The sequence below is a fragment of the Haliaeetus leucocephalus genome, unplaced genomic scaffold (assembly GCF_000737465.1).
Source record: "Haliaeetus leucocephalus isolate CR32 unplaced genomic scaffold, Haliaeetus_leucocephalus-4.0 Scaffold964, whole genome shotgun sequence".
NCBI classification, from domain to species: domain Eukaryota; kingdom Metazoa; phylum Chordata; class Aves; order Accipitriformes; family Accipitridae; genus Haliaeetus; species Haliaeetus leucocephalus.
The window spans coordinates 2203141-2220636 of NW_010973400.1; the positions used below are offsets into that span (position 1 = coordinate 2203141).

Below are 17496 nucleotides of genomic sequence, written 5' to 3' on the forward strand. Positions count from 1 at the left end.
TGCAAACGAAATTGTGTCTAGGTGACATGATCTGACTGTGTTATGCAAACTCCTACATTATGACATTCCTCTCACACTAACTAAAAGCTTTGTTGCAACATATTAATATAGAAAGGGTTATTTGTTTTGCTAGTAATAAAGGCTGTATATTTGCTGTTTAGAACTAGTAATAAGGTTGACTTTTACACAACCTTGGGGAGAAAGTTACGTTATTTATTTATTTTTGAAGAGTTAAAAATTAAAAATGCATCTTGTGTATGTTCAGATGAGACGAGAGCGAAGGAGAGTACATACAAATTCCATCAAATACAATTAGCATAATCAGAGGCTGGATGAGAGCCACAAATGATTGCACAAGGGAAAAAAAAGTAGTTCCTGGGATCTTGGTACATCACCTGAAGCTGAGCAGGACACAAAGCAGTAGGAACTATTTTTACCCAAGGGCAATTTTTACTGATACTGCCCTTGCAAGCAGGTCTTATTTTATTACTTTTATGGATTCTTTTTCTGCCCTAAATTTGTATACTGAATTATCCATGAGGATAAATGTCAGAGTGGATTAAGATTAAATTAGGAACTAGATACTCCAAAACAAAAAAATCTCTTTCCTTCCTATGCACTCCCTTTTCTTTGGTTTAGTTTAGGGTTGTTGGGGTGGGGTGGTTTTTTTTTGGGGGGGGGGGGGGTAATTTTAGGTGCACCAGGCTGCAGCTGCATAGACTATTTTCTTTTGAATCTTTTTGCATTAAATTTTTTGCACAGATAATATAAGTGCCAATATCCCATCTTCTTTGGTTTAGGTCATCATTCTCTTCATAGAGTTCCTGAATGTCTTTCTTCTGCTTGTAATATAGCTGGATGATGTTCTTTGTCATACTTTTTTTTTCCTTTTTCACTCTGGTTTTGCTGCAGTGCACACGGGGGCACAGTCAGAGAGTTTACAATGGCTCCTACCTTCCAGAGAGTGATGAGTAATTTAGACCACTTGTTATCCAGGGCTGCCAGACTCCAGCTTCTAACAGAGCCGATGGAGAGAAGTAGGCTTGACACCTAAATTAGGTACCTGTATTACATCATTTAACTGCTGCCCCTAGATCTTACCAAGTTAGTTATAATAACCCTACTGATGTTAGTAGGTAAAAGCTCAGTGTTTAAAAACTCCCCCCATGTTGTACACAGAGTCTTTGCTTATCTGCAAGACAGTCTTTTCCGTGCCTGCTTTCTTCCCTAACTGGTGCTTTTTTCTGTCACTTTGTGTCTCATCTCATATTTTCTCATCTTCTGCTCACCTCCTTTCCACTCCCTCTGACACACACAAATGCTCCAGAATACATTCATGCACTCATACTTTATTAGTTCTCATATGCATACTTATCTGGTTCTTTTTCTTTTTTTTTTTGCTGGGCTTGTGTTGTTTGGCATTCTTTTTACATTTTAATACAAAATATGCTTAACAGTGTCTATTTAAAATTGCAGTTGTTTAAACACTCCACATGGTCCCTTTGGGAAGTGGGAGGAGTGCAGGGAATGCCGATGAAGGTGGCTGATGATGACTTATATTTAGCACATCTTCCTTTGCCCACAAAACCATGTTTACAGGATTGATTCAACCAGTTTCTGCCTCAGAGCAGCTTCCAACAGTTGCTTAGTCTTTAGAACTAAAATAATAATAATAATAAAAAAAAAACAGTGCTTTTTCTCACTTTGTGCATTCAGAGATCTCTCCCAAAATAATGCAAGCCAGGATTTCCAATGGGCAGGAGTCAGTCAGCTGAGCGCTACCAAGAAGTTTTTGAGAAGCAAGATTGCAAGCACGTACAGCTGGAAATAGGAGTTCCTTCCTATTGGGGAAAATCCTGTTTTCTGAATATAGGAAAGAGTTTGGTAGTTACACCATTCTTTCCCTCTGGTACTCTTACAGTTGGGCTAATGCTACTAATGCCCCAGAGCTTACAGCTTGAGGTAAGATGCTGTGCTGGGCGTGTGACAGCTTTTCCAGACATGGAAATGTCACAAGTTTAAAACCTCCCATTTTATGCTCTATACAGCTGTAAACAGGAGTTTTATTCCACTGAGAAAGGCAGATTTTTAGTTTGCCAGTGGAGTTAGCTCTCCCGGCTAGATCTGAAAGGGCTTGAACTCCCTGAAGCTGGGTATTGAAAAGCTGTAGACTGTCACATTTTATAGATATTTTACTTTTATTAGTGAAATAAAAAAAATACAAACTGACACCTACCTAGCTCAACCTTTGGTAAATAATTTAAATGTACAAATTTACTCATGAAAGAGAAGGAAATTGAAAGATGTCTCAAGATGACTAGTTCCAGAGGCAGATAAATCATTTTTTAAATAACAGCAACAACAATATCTTACACTTTTCACATCTTTAAGAATCACAAAGCTGTTAAGGTAGTAACTGCTGCGTACAATATATACAGGGAAAGCTGTGTCCACTGCTGAAGTGTGTCCGGTTTGGTGCTGAACATGGCCATGGTGCCATGAAGCGATGTGGGACTGGATCAGAGGGCTCCCGCATCTCCTGGAAGCAGCAGGGGAATATTAGGCAGGCAGAAATGTGATTACTGGAGTTGAAATTGGGCCAAGACAATGGGACTGACAACACATTCTTGGAAAATCGTAAATGTCCATGAAGCAAGCCTGCCAATGGTATTGATTTTGGCAGTGGATTATCACTGACAGCCAGGATCTGCTGCCCTCCTGCTTTAACTGGTGCCCTAATAGATTTTTAGACAAACAGCCAGCGTAGTACGTAGAGAACAACTCTCCAGGACATGTTCATCACATCACAGGTTCCCTAAATGTGTTGTATTGACCACATGAGAACTATTGTACAGGTGTTCAGTACCGGGGCAGTGACTCCTACATGTTTGGGACATGCTAGACCTACACAGACCAGTTACAGGCATACCGTGTAATGTCCAACCTGCCAGCATTGGCAGCCCTGTGCAAGTTCCCATCCACATGCTAGGGCTGATCTTGCTCAGTCCCACTTCCATCATGAGCTTTGACAGAAACAAAGCACGAGCAAAGTCTGACCTTCATGATAGCTTTTTCCTTCAAAATCTACACCTAGGAGACAGTTGCTGGCTTCAGCAAATATAAGACCTCGGTTTCAATAGCAGACACATTAGGTAATGATGCTTACAAGCTGATGGTACTTTTATTCTTAAATGAAGTTGAGTATACCTGTGAGGAGGTTGTTGGTTAAAATAATGAGATAAAATTTGAGAAAGTGCAAAATAATACCTGCACATCATCCAAATGATCTTTGTCTTCTCGTGCGAAATGCATTGAGATTGTGCCCTGATCCTCAACTGACAATTTTAAGTCCTACTGTAATACAAAATAACCAGATATTTAGGATAGATTAGAATTTACTTTGGACCCATTAGCATTTCTGTTAAATCTGACAAATGATTTAGAAAATCTATATGAATACAAAGTGCCTGCTCATCATATTTTGTGACAGCTGGGTGAATACTTGACATCTTTGTGCTCTTAAAAGAACATATGCAAAGACTCAATTTAATTTGTAGGGTTGAGGGAATTTATTTGCCTAATTTTGAGCCCACTAGCACATGATGGATTTGAAAGTTCAGTTCTAACAGGAGTATAATTGGGTTCTCATTTCACTTAGGAAAGAGTGTGATAGAAAGGATGAGGGGGGAGAGAGAGAGACATGGGGAAAATAAAGTAAGAAAATGAAACTGAGAATACTCATGAAAAAAATTGCAATGACACTGAAAAAAAATGTAGCGAGGAAGAGCATGAGAAAAAGCCCACACATACAAATAAGATACTCTTTAAGGGGACAGAAGAGAACAAAGAATGCATTCTTAATCATAATGCTAAATGTCTTTTGGCTGGAAAGAGCTGATGCTTTAAAATATATTCACCATGGTAGCTGAAAGCAAAGATAAAATATTAAGTCTTTAAGTTGTGGGAAGGGAGAGAGAAATGTTTCTCTACATACTTTTGCAAGCTCAGTAAGTAAAGCAGCTCCTCAAACATTCAGTCGTACAAGGATAGTCCTTCACTATCAATATCTGTGGTGCAAATGGCAAGCTGCAAGGATAGGACACATGGCCATCACCATACAAATCCTGTGGGTGAACCATGAGTTTTCTGACCATCAGAAGTCGGTCTGATGTCTCCAGTGGTTTCATTTAGGACAAAAACCAACCCATGCTCCAGAGGTCAGCTATCACTTACCAAAATACTTGGCTTGGTCTGTTCCCTGCATGCATGAAAAGTCCTAGGGTGATCACAAGTGACTAAACCCTGTCAGGTGACAGATACCCATTGGCAGGATGGACACGATGTCTGCTTACACTTACAGGGCGATGTATACCTAGAAATTGAAGTGGTACTGTACCAAGAGATAGGGAAGGAGTCTTCCCATATGACTCCTGAATGCTTCTATAAGACACACAAGATGGGTGGGACAATTAATTTGGATCTGACCTGTTTGCATGTGCTTTGGCCTTTTTTCAGATTACGGGCACACTCCTTTCCTTTGGAAAGCTGGGAAAACTCCTCTGCTTCAGCCCCTAATGTGCACAGCGTGATTGGTGGCTCTGTAGCTTTCCTCTGTTTTGTGTTATTGGGGACCACTGCCATGCCAGTGGCACGTCCACCAGTCCAGTGTCCTTCGTCATCCCACTGTAGCATGTGGGGCCAGGATTCGCAAGCGGGACTGCCTGCTAGCATCCTAAAGCAACTTTATTAAAAGTCCTTAGGGAATACCTCTCTACATCCCTCAAGTTTATTTTTTAAACAGTTGTCTTTCTTAGTGGGAAAAAAGGGCAGGAATTGAGTTTGGTTTCACTCTCTAACTCTCAGCATTTATGTTCTCCTGTTTACTTCCAAATGAGCTGGCTTCTGTTGTTCCCAGCCTTTCTTTTGCCTAGCTTTGGACACAAAGTCCCTTTGCAGCTGGTTACTAATGGGTCCAGCTGAATCAGCATGAGCTCAAGGCATTTGAAAGTACATCTTGAACTGTTCAGTGCTGTAGGGCCTTGTTGGCTGCTCAAGGTTTAGGCCAGTACACAGCAAATGGAAGTACTTTTCCTGTGATACTTGTATTTACTTTGATTTTTAGGTAAGAACTACATTTCCAGCTGTATCACTGGTAACTTCCATTAACGGTCCTTGTTGAACAGTAGCTTTTTCATCTTTGTGCTTTGCTAACACAGTAGAATTAAATGGGTTTTTCCGTCTTTTTGATTGTATCCTGATATTCTGTCACCTTTTGATCTCTGTCGTGCACATAGACTGTAAACTCCTTCAGGTACAGACTGCTGGGGGCAGGGGGTGTGTGTTTGGGGGTATATTTTTTCTTTAGAGGGTGCCTACTACAGCAGAGGCCCAGATACTATGGTACTGTGAAATAGTAGTGGTAGTAGTAGTAATAATGATAATAATAATTTCCACATTACCCTTGTGATACCTAGGAAAAACTATTTGTTTAAAGTTTATTGAGAGCTCCAGGAAGAGCTGGAAGTGGGAACCTACAGACACAGCAAATGGCCCGAAGTACTGATACATTTCTGACTTTATACAGCAACTTCTGCTTAATCCGATCACTGGTTAATTTAATCCTGTTTCATTTGATTGGATCCCCTGGAACCAAATCATTTGTATTGTGTTTTAGTCTGGTATTTCTGATCATTGTCTTTGTTAATTTGATCAGGATTGATTGAACCAGTCATTGAAAATAAATCACATAATTAATCAAATGCAGCATTAGAAAAGCAGATCCTCAGCTAGTCTGTTAGCTTTTACCTCTTGTTTTTCTTCCTCAGTACATGGAGTTTGGACTTCTTTTAGAAAGAAGCGGAGATGAACATTTTAATAGCATCCACGTTTCAGTAGTACAAGGGGAGAGATGTATATATATGTATATGTACATATGTTAATTTGTTTATTTAGAATAGAATAGAAGTAGTTCACTTGGAAGGGACCAACAATGATCATCTAGTCCAACTTTATATCTCCTCTCAAAGCATCTTAATCTTGCACATTCTGTGACCCTTTCTGAGGCAGGGGATGTTGGGTAGGTGTTGGGTGGAGGGTCTTGCTTAATGACTCAACTTTCTTAATGACTCAGTGATTTTAAGGGAATCAGCATGTGATCTGTGTTTTGATTTGGCACAGAATCAATAAATGTGAAAAACAAGATAAGGCTCTGTGCTTTGTTCTAATAAACTCTGGATAGTCTGGTGTACAGTCAATGCTTGCCTGAAGCTAACGGTTACTCCAAAAACTGTGCTATGGGTGGGAAAAGAGATTTTGGATTTGCAACAAAGGTTATTTTGATCTCTACCTGTTGTGTAGAAAGGAAAGTATCCCATTTTTAATTTTTTTTTTTAAAGTAGGCATTTGGTCCTGTTTTGACTCACTCTGATCGATACTTGTGACCAAAGTTGGCCATTTTGATCTGCCCTGTTAGATATTTATAGATTTGCGTTCTAACTGAAGCTTTATTACAGCAAACCAAGGCTCTGTTTGTCTTCTGGAGGCGATGGTTGCACAAAAAACAGCTAAAACTCCCTTTCCCTCTCCTGAAAGCCACAGCAAGTTCAGCAGGGGACACGCTGCCTCTTAAGGGGTATTATCTGCAAAGACCCCGGGCTGGTTTCCCTGGCAGTTCATCCTGGGGGGTTACGAGGGCACTGTCTGCCCTGCACCCATCCTAGCAGAAATAGCTTCTGATGGACTGTGACCTGCAACAGCGGAGGAGGAGAATTAGGAAGATCAGATCATGACTTGCTGTTGTAGGTGAGGTATCCCTACCAAAGGTCATTTAATTTTAGCGTGTCCTTCCCTACAGGGCTTACAGAACCAACCTGCGTTACTTAGGGCTCACAATAACCCCTCTCTCTCTCTCCCACCTGTCACCCTGAAGTTTCTTGAGTGGGAGATTATTTTTAGAGGTGGTTTATTTTGTGTTAACTTCCTGGGAGCAAAGAGAGTAGGAGGTTTTATGGTTTTAGTAGCATAAATTTTCTTTAAAAGATGGGTAACAGAGGATTTTCAAAAGCACAGTCTTTGGCTTTGCTGGATTTCCTCTTCTTAATGAGTCCAATGGCCCAAACTGGACACCTAGAAGAATTTCATCTTAAAGGAACACAAAGTAAAGGAATGTAAAGCAATTTGTTGTTGACGGAAATGTAAGTAGAGCTTAATCTTAACAGTACCCATTTATCCTCAGATGACGAAGAACTAGTTAGCATCACAAGTTACCATGAACGGAGTAATATTGAAGGATCATCTGATTCACACCCCAAAAACGAGAGTGAGGTGCCTGGAAAAAATGGGTGGCAATGTGGCACAGTTTTGGCAGGCCAACTAGTAACGCTAGCCACAGCTATACCGTTATCTGTTTTACTTTAAATTGTATGGCTGTGGACAGCAAAGTATGTCTAATAGCCATTTGCTAGATTTATAGCTTGGTATGCAATGTGTTTGCCATAAATCTTTTAGAAGGATGATGGTTGAGGCAGTTGAAGCATTAATGCTAGTCCACGGATCAGTTCTGTTGAAGGAAAACAGGAGAACTGGGCAGCTTCCTACCGGTACCGTGGAGATATGGAAACAAAATGAGCAGGAATGCTTTGATGTAAAACCTACAGAGCAGAAAAGCTGGAGAAAAAGGTGGATGTGTTTCTGGAAAAAACATACATTAGCACTCTATTGTAAATCAAATTAAATGACCGCCCAACTGCCTGATCCTGTACTGAACTTCTTGTGTTATTAAAGCTATGAATCTAAATATAAGCAGGGTTGCATCTTGAGACCTCATTCCCGAAAAGGATCTGCCAGTCACGTCTGGTCAGAACAGCTTGGTGAATGTTTAGCTTCTTTTAAGAACCAACTGGGAGATGGATGGGTTCGAGCTGTTTTTGCACAGACTTGTTTGAGTCTTAAAATGCTTTTTCATCTGTCTGCACAGAAAAAAAGGTTTTAATAAGAACTACTAAGATATGTGATTTTGGATTAAAAGGGAATGCAGTATAGTATTTTAGTATTTTTTCCTGTGGAATACATTTGTGTTTCTCTTGCACAACCCAAATTTTTAACAAGACCAGAGCAATTACAGGAATAGCCAGATTTTAGATGTTGTCTTGTGTGTAGGAAAAGGAATTATTAAAGTGTATAGCCTCTTTGAGAGCTGCAGCACTCTAATCCTGTTTTTCACATCTTAATTTTAGTGACTGCATAACTTACCTTCATAAGATGCCCTTAATTGAACATTTCAGTAGAATTTGAATAAAGTCTAATATATCTGGGATTCCTCCTCCACTCCTTCAAAATATGATGTGAAATTTATTAGTCTTAATGTACATATCCCAGAGCTAATTGTTTTATCTTGTAAATCAGTTTCTCCTCATCTTTTATATGGTTTTTACTTTCAGATTTAAAGAATGAATAAATACTTGATTGTAAAGTCTTTGTTGTTTTGCAGTAGGAAAAGGGGGGCAGCTTTATAAATGTAAAAGGATTTTTAGTTCTTTTTTAATTATTTACAAACGCTGAGTTAAAGGACAGTGGAGTTTAAATTATGCATTAAATTAGCATCTTACTGATGGAAGACTCTCAAAGAAAGTTGAAATTTTTAAATTGCTATGAGCCAAATTCAGCCACAATTTAATAGCTCAATTGATGTTGATGAACTTAAGGCAGTGATAAATCTGGACCTATAGGCTTATCTTTCTTTTTGCTGTGAAAGGTAAGCATGCTGTTTCTATAGTACTGACTGTCCTTTTGTTTGAGAGTTGACCAAGTATACTTTGATCCTTTTTTTAGAAAAAGAATTCTCTGTTCTCCCTTAAAGAAAGCTTCCTGAGACCTGGATCAGATTATGGAAACTAAAGTGAGCACACAAAAGTGCTTGTTAGAAAATGAAATTTATGTGCAAACTAAATGTGCCCTTGATGATAGCCTTATTGATCAAGCCAAGTTAATAAATCAGTAATATCATGCAGCACTGTTCAACACTCACAGGCTTATCTTCGTTTTCTTTTTCGTCTTTTTTTTTAATGTGCCTGCTGTGTAGGCAGAGAACATGCACTTTCCTGCCACGGAGTGTGTACTACAATCAAAACACCAAATTCAGAGGTCTTGAATGTAAAATGTTGGCATCCAATACAACAGAAGGGAACTTTCATGGAAGTAACTTAATACTGGGATTGGAGCCTAAAGTGACACAGCTTTTACTTTATAAGTATTCCTCTCTTTGTTTCTAATGCTTTAGGCCCTGATCCAGAATGAAATTCAGGGTCCTGTTTGGATAATTAAAAGAAATCCATGGGAAATTTGGGACAAAAATGCCATATGGAGTGACTTCTGAACCTTTCAATGGCCAGCATTTGCATTCAAGATAAATGTTTAGTTTTCAAGCAGTCTGCCGTTAGGTCATTCTTGAGTAGCTTTGCCAGTACACAAGGGTTACATCCTTTGTATGCCCTTGGGATTCTGGTCTGACAAGCACTTACTTCATTATTACCCATATTTCCTTTTGCCCTCTGACAAAAAGCACTTACGTTGAACTGGATTTATCTGCCTCTACCATGGGATGCCTGCAGGATCCCTGAAAGCCCTATTGCATTGCGTAGTGCATGTTCTCTGTAGTACGTGCTGCCTTGTAGTTTCTGATGTTGCGCGTTTTCTCCTCTGTTGTGAGATGATTTTGCATTCGTAGCTTTGCTCTGATTTGGGGTTGATCTGCATGCCGACCGTGTTAGCAGAGGAGGTTCTGCTCAGGCTAAAGTGGGGCTTCTGTGCTCGAACCCAGTGTCGTGCGCTGATGTCCCTGGTGTCCTGGAGCAGCAAGTGTCGCAGCCGGGACCTCGGTTCGATACCTCAGCTCCGTTCCCTGATGTTCTCGCTGAGAAACGAAGGCAGCTGGGTGAGTACCTGAGCCTCTGCTGGTGAAATTTGCCAAGACAGAATACAAAGTGCCATTTATGAAGCGCTTCTTATCATTCCATGGTCCTGCATTCATTCCCAGTTAATGCTGAGCACCTAACTGAAGCACTGGTGTGAGAGTGGTGGTCGTCCTGGGCAGCACAGCCACCAGAAAGAAATAGGTACCACCAATGGTCAATTCACAACCTTCTTCTATCCCACCTTTCTCCCTCCTTTTCCATAACCTCATTCCTCCTCTTGCCTCCCCAGACCTGCAGCCAGTGTGGATAGTAAGCCTTAGAAAGGGTTAACGAGACAGTAGCAGTTGACCCATTCCCAGTATGGAGTTATCTTCCATTGCACTGTCAGAGTTTGGGAGTTCGGCTGAATGTCTTATTTAGGAGGGTAACCAAGGCACAAGTGCAAATGAGATGGCAAAGAGGCTCAGTCCAGGAAAGATGGGGTTGGTGTTGGTGGGGGGAAGAAGCTGGACATGCTTATGCATCTGCCTTCTTAGCAGCTCACAAACTGGGTGGTGAGCAGCTGTGCTATGCATGGAGCCGGGATCAGGGCTGGGAAAAGGCAGTTGTGCTGTGCCTGTCTGGGACATGAGCCCCACTGCACTCATGGGTTTCTCCAAGCCCATGTCACTAACCTCAAGGTGGGGAGTGTCTTTAAATCCTCTGAAAAATGGGAATGGATGCAGACTGTACCCTGCTGTCAAGCCATGTGTCTCACCTGGAGGCTGTGCCTTAGCAGTGCTCCAGAGCTCACACTGGCTGGTGGCTCATCGCTGGATGGTGTTTAAGATGCCAGTATTGAATTATTCTCTCCATTGGAGAGGGAACTAAGACTTCTTTTGTCCTTTATGCAGGGTAGCAACATTTTTCCTATGAGTTAACTGTATTAGTCTCTTTCTCACTGCTCCCACATTAGCTTTGGAAAGAGAAAAACAACGCTGTGTCATCGCAGAATTGCCTGGTGATGGGAACTGTAAGGTAGATGAGTTCTCTCCACCCATGAGCAAGTTCCTGAATGAGGTTTTACTGCAGGACGGCTCGTTCTGTTCCTCTTGCACACTGGTCTGTCCATATCTCTTAGGTTTTTAATACATTACAGTACATCCGTCTCTTAAAACAATAGTTTCATTTCTGTAGCCCAGCCCAACAGCCAGTGCTAGGGAGATATTGCTGTCATCACTGCATCTTTAAAAGCTCTGCATCCATCCTTAAGAGCTTTGGCCACGGACTAGACTCAGAAATATGTTTGGGATCCTGTCCAACACAGTATAGGAATTTACCCCAGATGAAAATCTATCCCTGTGTGGTTCAGATTTTACATGCATGTCTCATGCACACAAATAATACCTGTTTCATGCAATATTTAGCAGCATGAACTACAAATTAGACCATAAACTCTTTGGTGCAGAGACCACTAAGCTTTTTAGATCACCAGACACGTTCAGGCTTAAAACCCAACCAGGGCCACCAGTCATTACTTGTTAGAGTGAGGCATAGCTAACAGCATTAAAAGGAATTCCCTCATTAAATTGAAGTTGCTTTTACCCATGACAGGCCATAAAACCTGAATCCGTGGGAGGGAATGTTTGCCTCTATGCTTGCGTGTGTCTTAGCCTTTTTATTTTCAATGGGGAGAGAAAATAGAGTGGGTTGCATATTGGATACATTATCTTAGTATTAAGCTGCCATTCCCAATCTCTTTGGGATAATTGGAACAGAGAATCGCTACTTCTCATCCATCACTTTAAATGAAGGCCTTAGTAAAATAATTTTGGTTGCTGGGAACCACAAATAGGATCCCTCTCTCCAGATTAGTTCTTTTTTGCTCATGAAACTGTTTGAATAGGTCTTAGCACTCTGAGCCGTAGCAGGATGTATGTCAGCAGTTTTACAAGCCTTTGGGGAAATTGCTCAAATGTGTTTATAAGGACCTCCCAGGAAGTGTTTGGTGGTGTTGAGCCTGGGGAAAATTGTATTGGGATTTTTGTTGTTGGATTTTTGTTGTTGTTGGGTTGGCTTTTTTTTAATTCCATGAACATACTCTGTAATGCCGGTAGTAGTGCAGTAGATTTTATGTTTCCATGCATGTAAAGAAGGTCTTAGTATAAGTTTAAGTCTTATTTCATCACAGATTTGTAACAATTTGGACTTAAAGTCAGGCTTAGTTGTAGCTATGCCTCCTGAACACCTAATAGTAACCATGTAAACTGATGCAGTATAGACCAAATCACTAATTCCCAATCTTCAGCACCAGCTGATTGCTGTGAACTTGCGAACTTTCTTGTGCATATTCTGAAAAGCTCCATGAATCTGAAGGTTTTTGATGTTTTAATTTAATAAGGTTCAGTGGACCAGCTGTACACCAATTACTGTTGCCTATGGGCCATGGTTTATGACTGTTTGAGCTACAAAAAATCGACAACCTGGCAACTTGTCTGTGTTAGTCTCATGTAATTCTGAAATTGTTCCATCTTGTTCTGTTCTGCCTGTACATCTGTATTGCAGTTAATTTCCTTAAAACTGGGAGATTGCTCACTGCTGGAGTTCAAAGTGGCAGGCATGAGGTGAAATGCAAGCTTCAACTGAAAATTTTATTTCTTCTTAATGGTTATTTCAAGCTAAAGAGGAAAAAAAACTCAGATTTGGATTTGGGGTACTCTATCCATGATAGAGAGCACAGATTGAACATTTTAGGGGTGCTACAAAGATGCTGATGATTGCTTTAGTAATCTTTGTAGTCTGCCATGAATTTCAGGCAATTAAATAGCCAATGCTGCTGTTGACTAGCCAGGCTTCAACAGACCTTTTAGAAGCCTTCTTGTCTTTTCATGTAAATAGACATTTGGCAGTATTTTAAAATGTATACCCAGTAGATTTTGTAATGCATTTCCTTTTTTCATGTGTTTCGTGTTTAATTCAAACAAGCATCTGACATGAAAGCTGAAGATAAAAGTGTAACATAGTACAATTAGTTTCTGTGAAGTCTGCAGATCACTAATGGAACACATCTCTTCCCCCTGCACAACTAGCATAATACAGGCCATTTTTTGGTCATTTGTGTTGTACATTAAAAGCATCAAATAGAGTGCTGTCATGTGCCTGAGCGCATGGACAGAAAGTTCCTTTGTTTGATAATGTTGGAAATAATTTTGCTTTCCAGATACGCAAATGGGTAATTGCTGCAATCGGATCAGAGGCATGTAACACTTGTAATGTAACCCTTCATGTATTAAGAAAAATAATGCAGAAATTAGATCAGAGACCAGAAGTATACATATATATAAAAAAGAAGTTCAGTAAGCTGTTTTTCTGTTTCCACCACCATTATTGTCTAAACTGTGTTTCATGAATGTGTGTTGTGATTTCATGCCAACTAACCTCTAGCTCTTTCTGATCAAATAAATACAAGCGCAGGAGTACAGTTTGAAAGCAGTGTGCTGGTCTCGTGCATTTAAATCCACTGAGCCTCTAAGAAGCAGGGTTTGTGAGCATGTTTAGTGAAAAAATTTTGGAAAAAAATAGCATTTTGTGGAAGCGGAGAAGTATTTATTGACAGCAAACCTCCTTCCTCTTTATTAATGCTCAAAGTATGGAATTTACATCTAGATTTGGGTGCTAACTCCACCAGTTTCAAATATGTCTGATCTGGTGCTCTTGTTTTTTGGAAAGCAAGCTTTCAGCTGCAAAATAGACAACCGGATTTTTGTAGGATTTAGGAGAGCTGTGTCACATACTCTCTTTCTTACCCATTCTGTACAGAACATATGGGTTCTTTTAAAATTATAGCATGTGTGTGGTTCTGTATTATTTAAGGTACAGGAATATTCTTTTCTTATTTTAGACTGACACTGTTTTAAAGCAGCTTGGGGATGTAACAAAGTTACACAAGATGCTGCACATCTTGACAATGCCACACAATAATGAGAAGTATGTATTTCAAACCCACTTAACAGACCCAGTTCATACAACAATGAAACGCAACACACAGATGATGCCACATGTGGAACATGCGGGGCATCGTTTGAGTTGTGAATCCTCCTGTCTGTCTTTCTTTGATGATTCATAAAAATGCCCAGTTCTTTTTATTGCATTTACTGTTTTTTAAAGCTTTTCTTTGGGATAAATAATAGTGTTTCTGGGGGAAGTATCTTAGCTGATATATAGGCAGAAAATGCTGGTGGTGCTTTTTTTTGCTTCTTTCTTTTTCTACTGCAGAGTGCTTCGGCCACTGTTAAACAGTTTAGCTTAGATCCAAAGGGATACTGCTAACATGAACTGGTAAACCACCAACAGCGTTACATCCTCCTGTGTCAAGGACCTTGTACAATGTAAAAGCTAAAGGTATTCAGATTAAGCCTTTTCTCAGGACAGTTTATAAATAGAAAGCATTTCAAAACTGAGATTTATTTCTTCCCCTCCTGCCCTTTCTTTGCCATGAATACAACAGAATGAATCTTAAAGCTCTTGCTTGTCTGCACATCCTCTCTTTTTGCCTTTCCTGACTCTCATTTTTATTTCAATTGCAAAAGTTGTAAAGTAGTTGAAATGGTGGGGGCAGAAGGAAATGTGAATCTAAAACCTGGATATTGTTGTCCTTGGTGCCTGTAGAATAGAAAAAAATCTGAAGAGGTTAAATTACAAAAAAACAACAAAAACAAACAAACAAAAAAGACCATGGAAAAGAATAAATTGATGCATTTTGAAAAAAAAATAATAATTTGGACAGAAACTGAAAATTCTAACTTCAAGATTCCATACAGAAAAAGACATTAAGAATCACATTTCCCTGTGAACATCTGCATTTAATGAAGTATAGCATTTCTAGTGGGGAAAGTTTTCCCATTGTGGCTTCTGGGAGCAGAGAGAGCAGCACAGCAAAAACCCTGTCCTCTATTAAGGTCTGCACCCAGGACTTCTGACTCCCAGAGCCCAAGGAGGATAAAGCTCAGGTGGAAAAGGGAGTGGCTGATAAGGAGATGTCAGAGGCACTTGGATGAAGAAGGGAGCATTGGAGCAGGGCAGAAGAGCTAGCAGGGGTGTTAGTGGGGGAGAAGGGAGGGCAGGAGGAAGCAGGCACCTGCAATGGATTTAAAGACACAGGGAATGACTGATGGGCTTTGGAAAGGTGTGCATGTATTTGCAGAGGGCATAAATGAGTCCACTAATGACTTCTTTTCATGGAGCGATTGAGGTACTGGTGATGGGGAAAAAAGCTGCTGGTGTTGACAGAGATTTCATTGGTACTACGTGACCCAGGGCATTTATGGAGCCGCTGTACCCCCGTCTCAGAGCTAAATTACTTCCCAGATGTAAGGCAAACAAGCGATCGCTCAGACTGGTCTGTTCTTTATGGCTTCAGTCCTCAATACTCATTCAGCAATAGGCAGCTGGTTCCGTTTTCTTGGTTTAGAGGTTCTGACACCAGTAAAAACAAAACAAAAAAACTTTTAATCTTCCAGCAGTGAAATATACTGCAGAGTTAAATAAATGAGACCTGTTGGAACACCCTTGTTTTCTACAGGCCTTTTCTCAGTAAAGGCATGGTTGTTTGGGAAGATCCCCTAAAACTGGGCTGAGGTGGGGGAGGGGGACTGGTTTAGCATTTAAATCCATGTGATAGTTTCTTTAGCAAGAAATCTCTTTCAGATCATATCCCCTTTGATGATTATTCAGCCCCAATCCTTCCCCTACTTTACAGTTATTTTAACATCTCTGAAGAACTGCCAACATACCCACTTTAGCAGCCAATGACTGTTATGCTGCTTTTTTTTATTGGCATTCAATTTTAAGGGTTGACAGACAGTAAATACTAAGACTTCTCTTTACTGTTCTACAGTAATTTGTCCTACGGTTGTAAATAAGTCTCTCTTGTTCTGACTTCTGCTAAACAAAACTCACTATTTTTGGAAGAGATTGAGCAAACAGAAGATTGTCCCGTTTTATGTGAGCTGTGACTGAATGGATAGTACCATATCTGTTTGGTTTTTTTTTTTTCAAGGCAAAAGAAGCAACTTATTTTTCTCAATGCTAGTTTGTTGTGGATTTTTTTTTTTGTTAAAGGTGGATCTATTAAATTTCCAGAAGTATTTTTTTCAAATATACTGTATTTTCCATACGGACATGTCATGCAAGCCTGGAGGAGAATGTTACTTAAAGATTTTAGGATATCCTCTTGGACTGTAACAAACAAACAAACAAGCAAGCTACTATGAGGAACAGTAATTATTCCCAATAGTCTGAACATTTTTTTTTCTGTATTTTTCTCTCTCTCTGGTAGACACCTTGCATTTCCAAGACTGAAAATCAGCCTCAAGGACTTGCAACGAGCGTCAGGTGGGGACAGACACCCATCAATCAGTCCACGCCCTGGGACACTGATGAGCCTCCATCTAAACAGATGAGGGAGAATGAAAACCCAGGTATGTTTCTAATCTTATTTGTAATTCTACAAGGGAAAATCATTCAAAGCAAATTCAATGCACTATCTCCATTTACCTCCGTAAATTAGACTTCATTGTGAGCTCTTTCTTTATTCTTTAGCAGGGTTTTTCTCTCATTGTAAAGGCCCCTCAAGTTTCTTCTGTGCTGGGGCTAATATAAATGTATTAAGATGCCTGCAAGTTCATTAGAGTGGGGTGTTTTTTTCTCCTTCTTTGCCTTCACTAGAGGAAAAGGCATTCTGTAATACTTTAAGACCTCTTTTATGTCCAGAACTACCTGAAATGATTTCCAGCTTCCAGACACGTATCATACATTGTGCTACTATGCCAGACGCCTAATTACAATCTCTTTGTAGTGGCTGGAGCACCATTATTATACACACAGAGTGTTTGTCAGGGAGCCATGAAAGCATGGTGGGGAAAGAGGTTAATTTTCTTGGAAGCGTGCGCTTAAGCTGCATAAAGCGCAAAATACATAAAACCGCAAACATGCCACATGTCACCTGATGAGTATTTTAACAATCGCACTCACATCGCCGTAGCAATTTTACGCACTTACCGGTTGGGAACGCGTCCAGCCCCTGAACCGCTTTAGATAGGGCGAAGGAGCAGGGCGCGTCGGTGCGGTTCGGTGGCGGGTGCGGGCGCAGGAGGGGAAGGCTGGGGGTGTTTATTTTTGTTCCGGTCTCCCCCGTGCCGAGCCCGCCGCCATTGCCGGCCTTCCTTCGTGCCGCAGGTGCAGCGCCCTGGGTCACCACGGTGGCGGCGGGCAGCCAGCCCGCCCTGATCACACACTCCTACGGGATGACGCAGCCGCCCACCTTCAGCCCGGCCGCCAACGTCCAGGCCCCCGTCATCGGCGTCACGCCCTCCCTCCCTCCGCACGTCACCCCCCAGCTCCCGCTGATGCCGGCCCACTACCAGCTCCAGCCGCAGCCCTCCCAGCCCCTCAGCAACATGGTGGTCAACCTCCAGAGCCAGCCCTTGTACACCAACAGCCAGCCCCTCAGCATGTCCTCCATGAGCGGCGTGGGCCCGGTGGCCCACCCGGGCCCCGGGGCGGTGGGCAATGGCCACCTGGCCTGCCCCATGCTGCCGCCGCCGCC

At 41.1% G+C, this 17496-nt stretch overlaps 1 protein-coding gene across 1 annotated transcript in view; it reads left to right on the forward strand.

Annotated features, from left to right (window-relative positions):
• Positions 1–17496, forward strand: part of KLHL29 (kelch-like family member 29) — a 250799-nt gene that overhangs the window by 92542 nt on the left and 140761 nt on the right. The window contains exons 2-3 of the mRNA XM_010584304.1: positions 16228–16369; positions 17127–17493. Of these exons, the coding sequence (XP_010582606.1) occupies positions 16228–16369; positions 17127–17493 (509 nt within the window). The remainder of the gene's footprint in view (positions 1–16227; positions 16370–17126; positions 17494–17496) is intronic.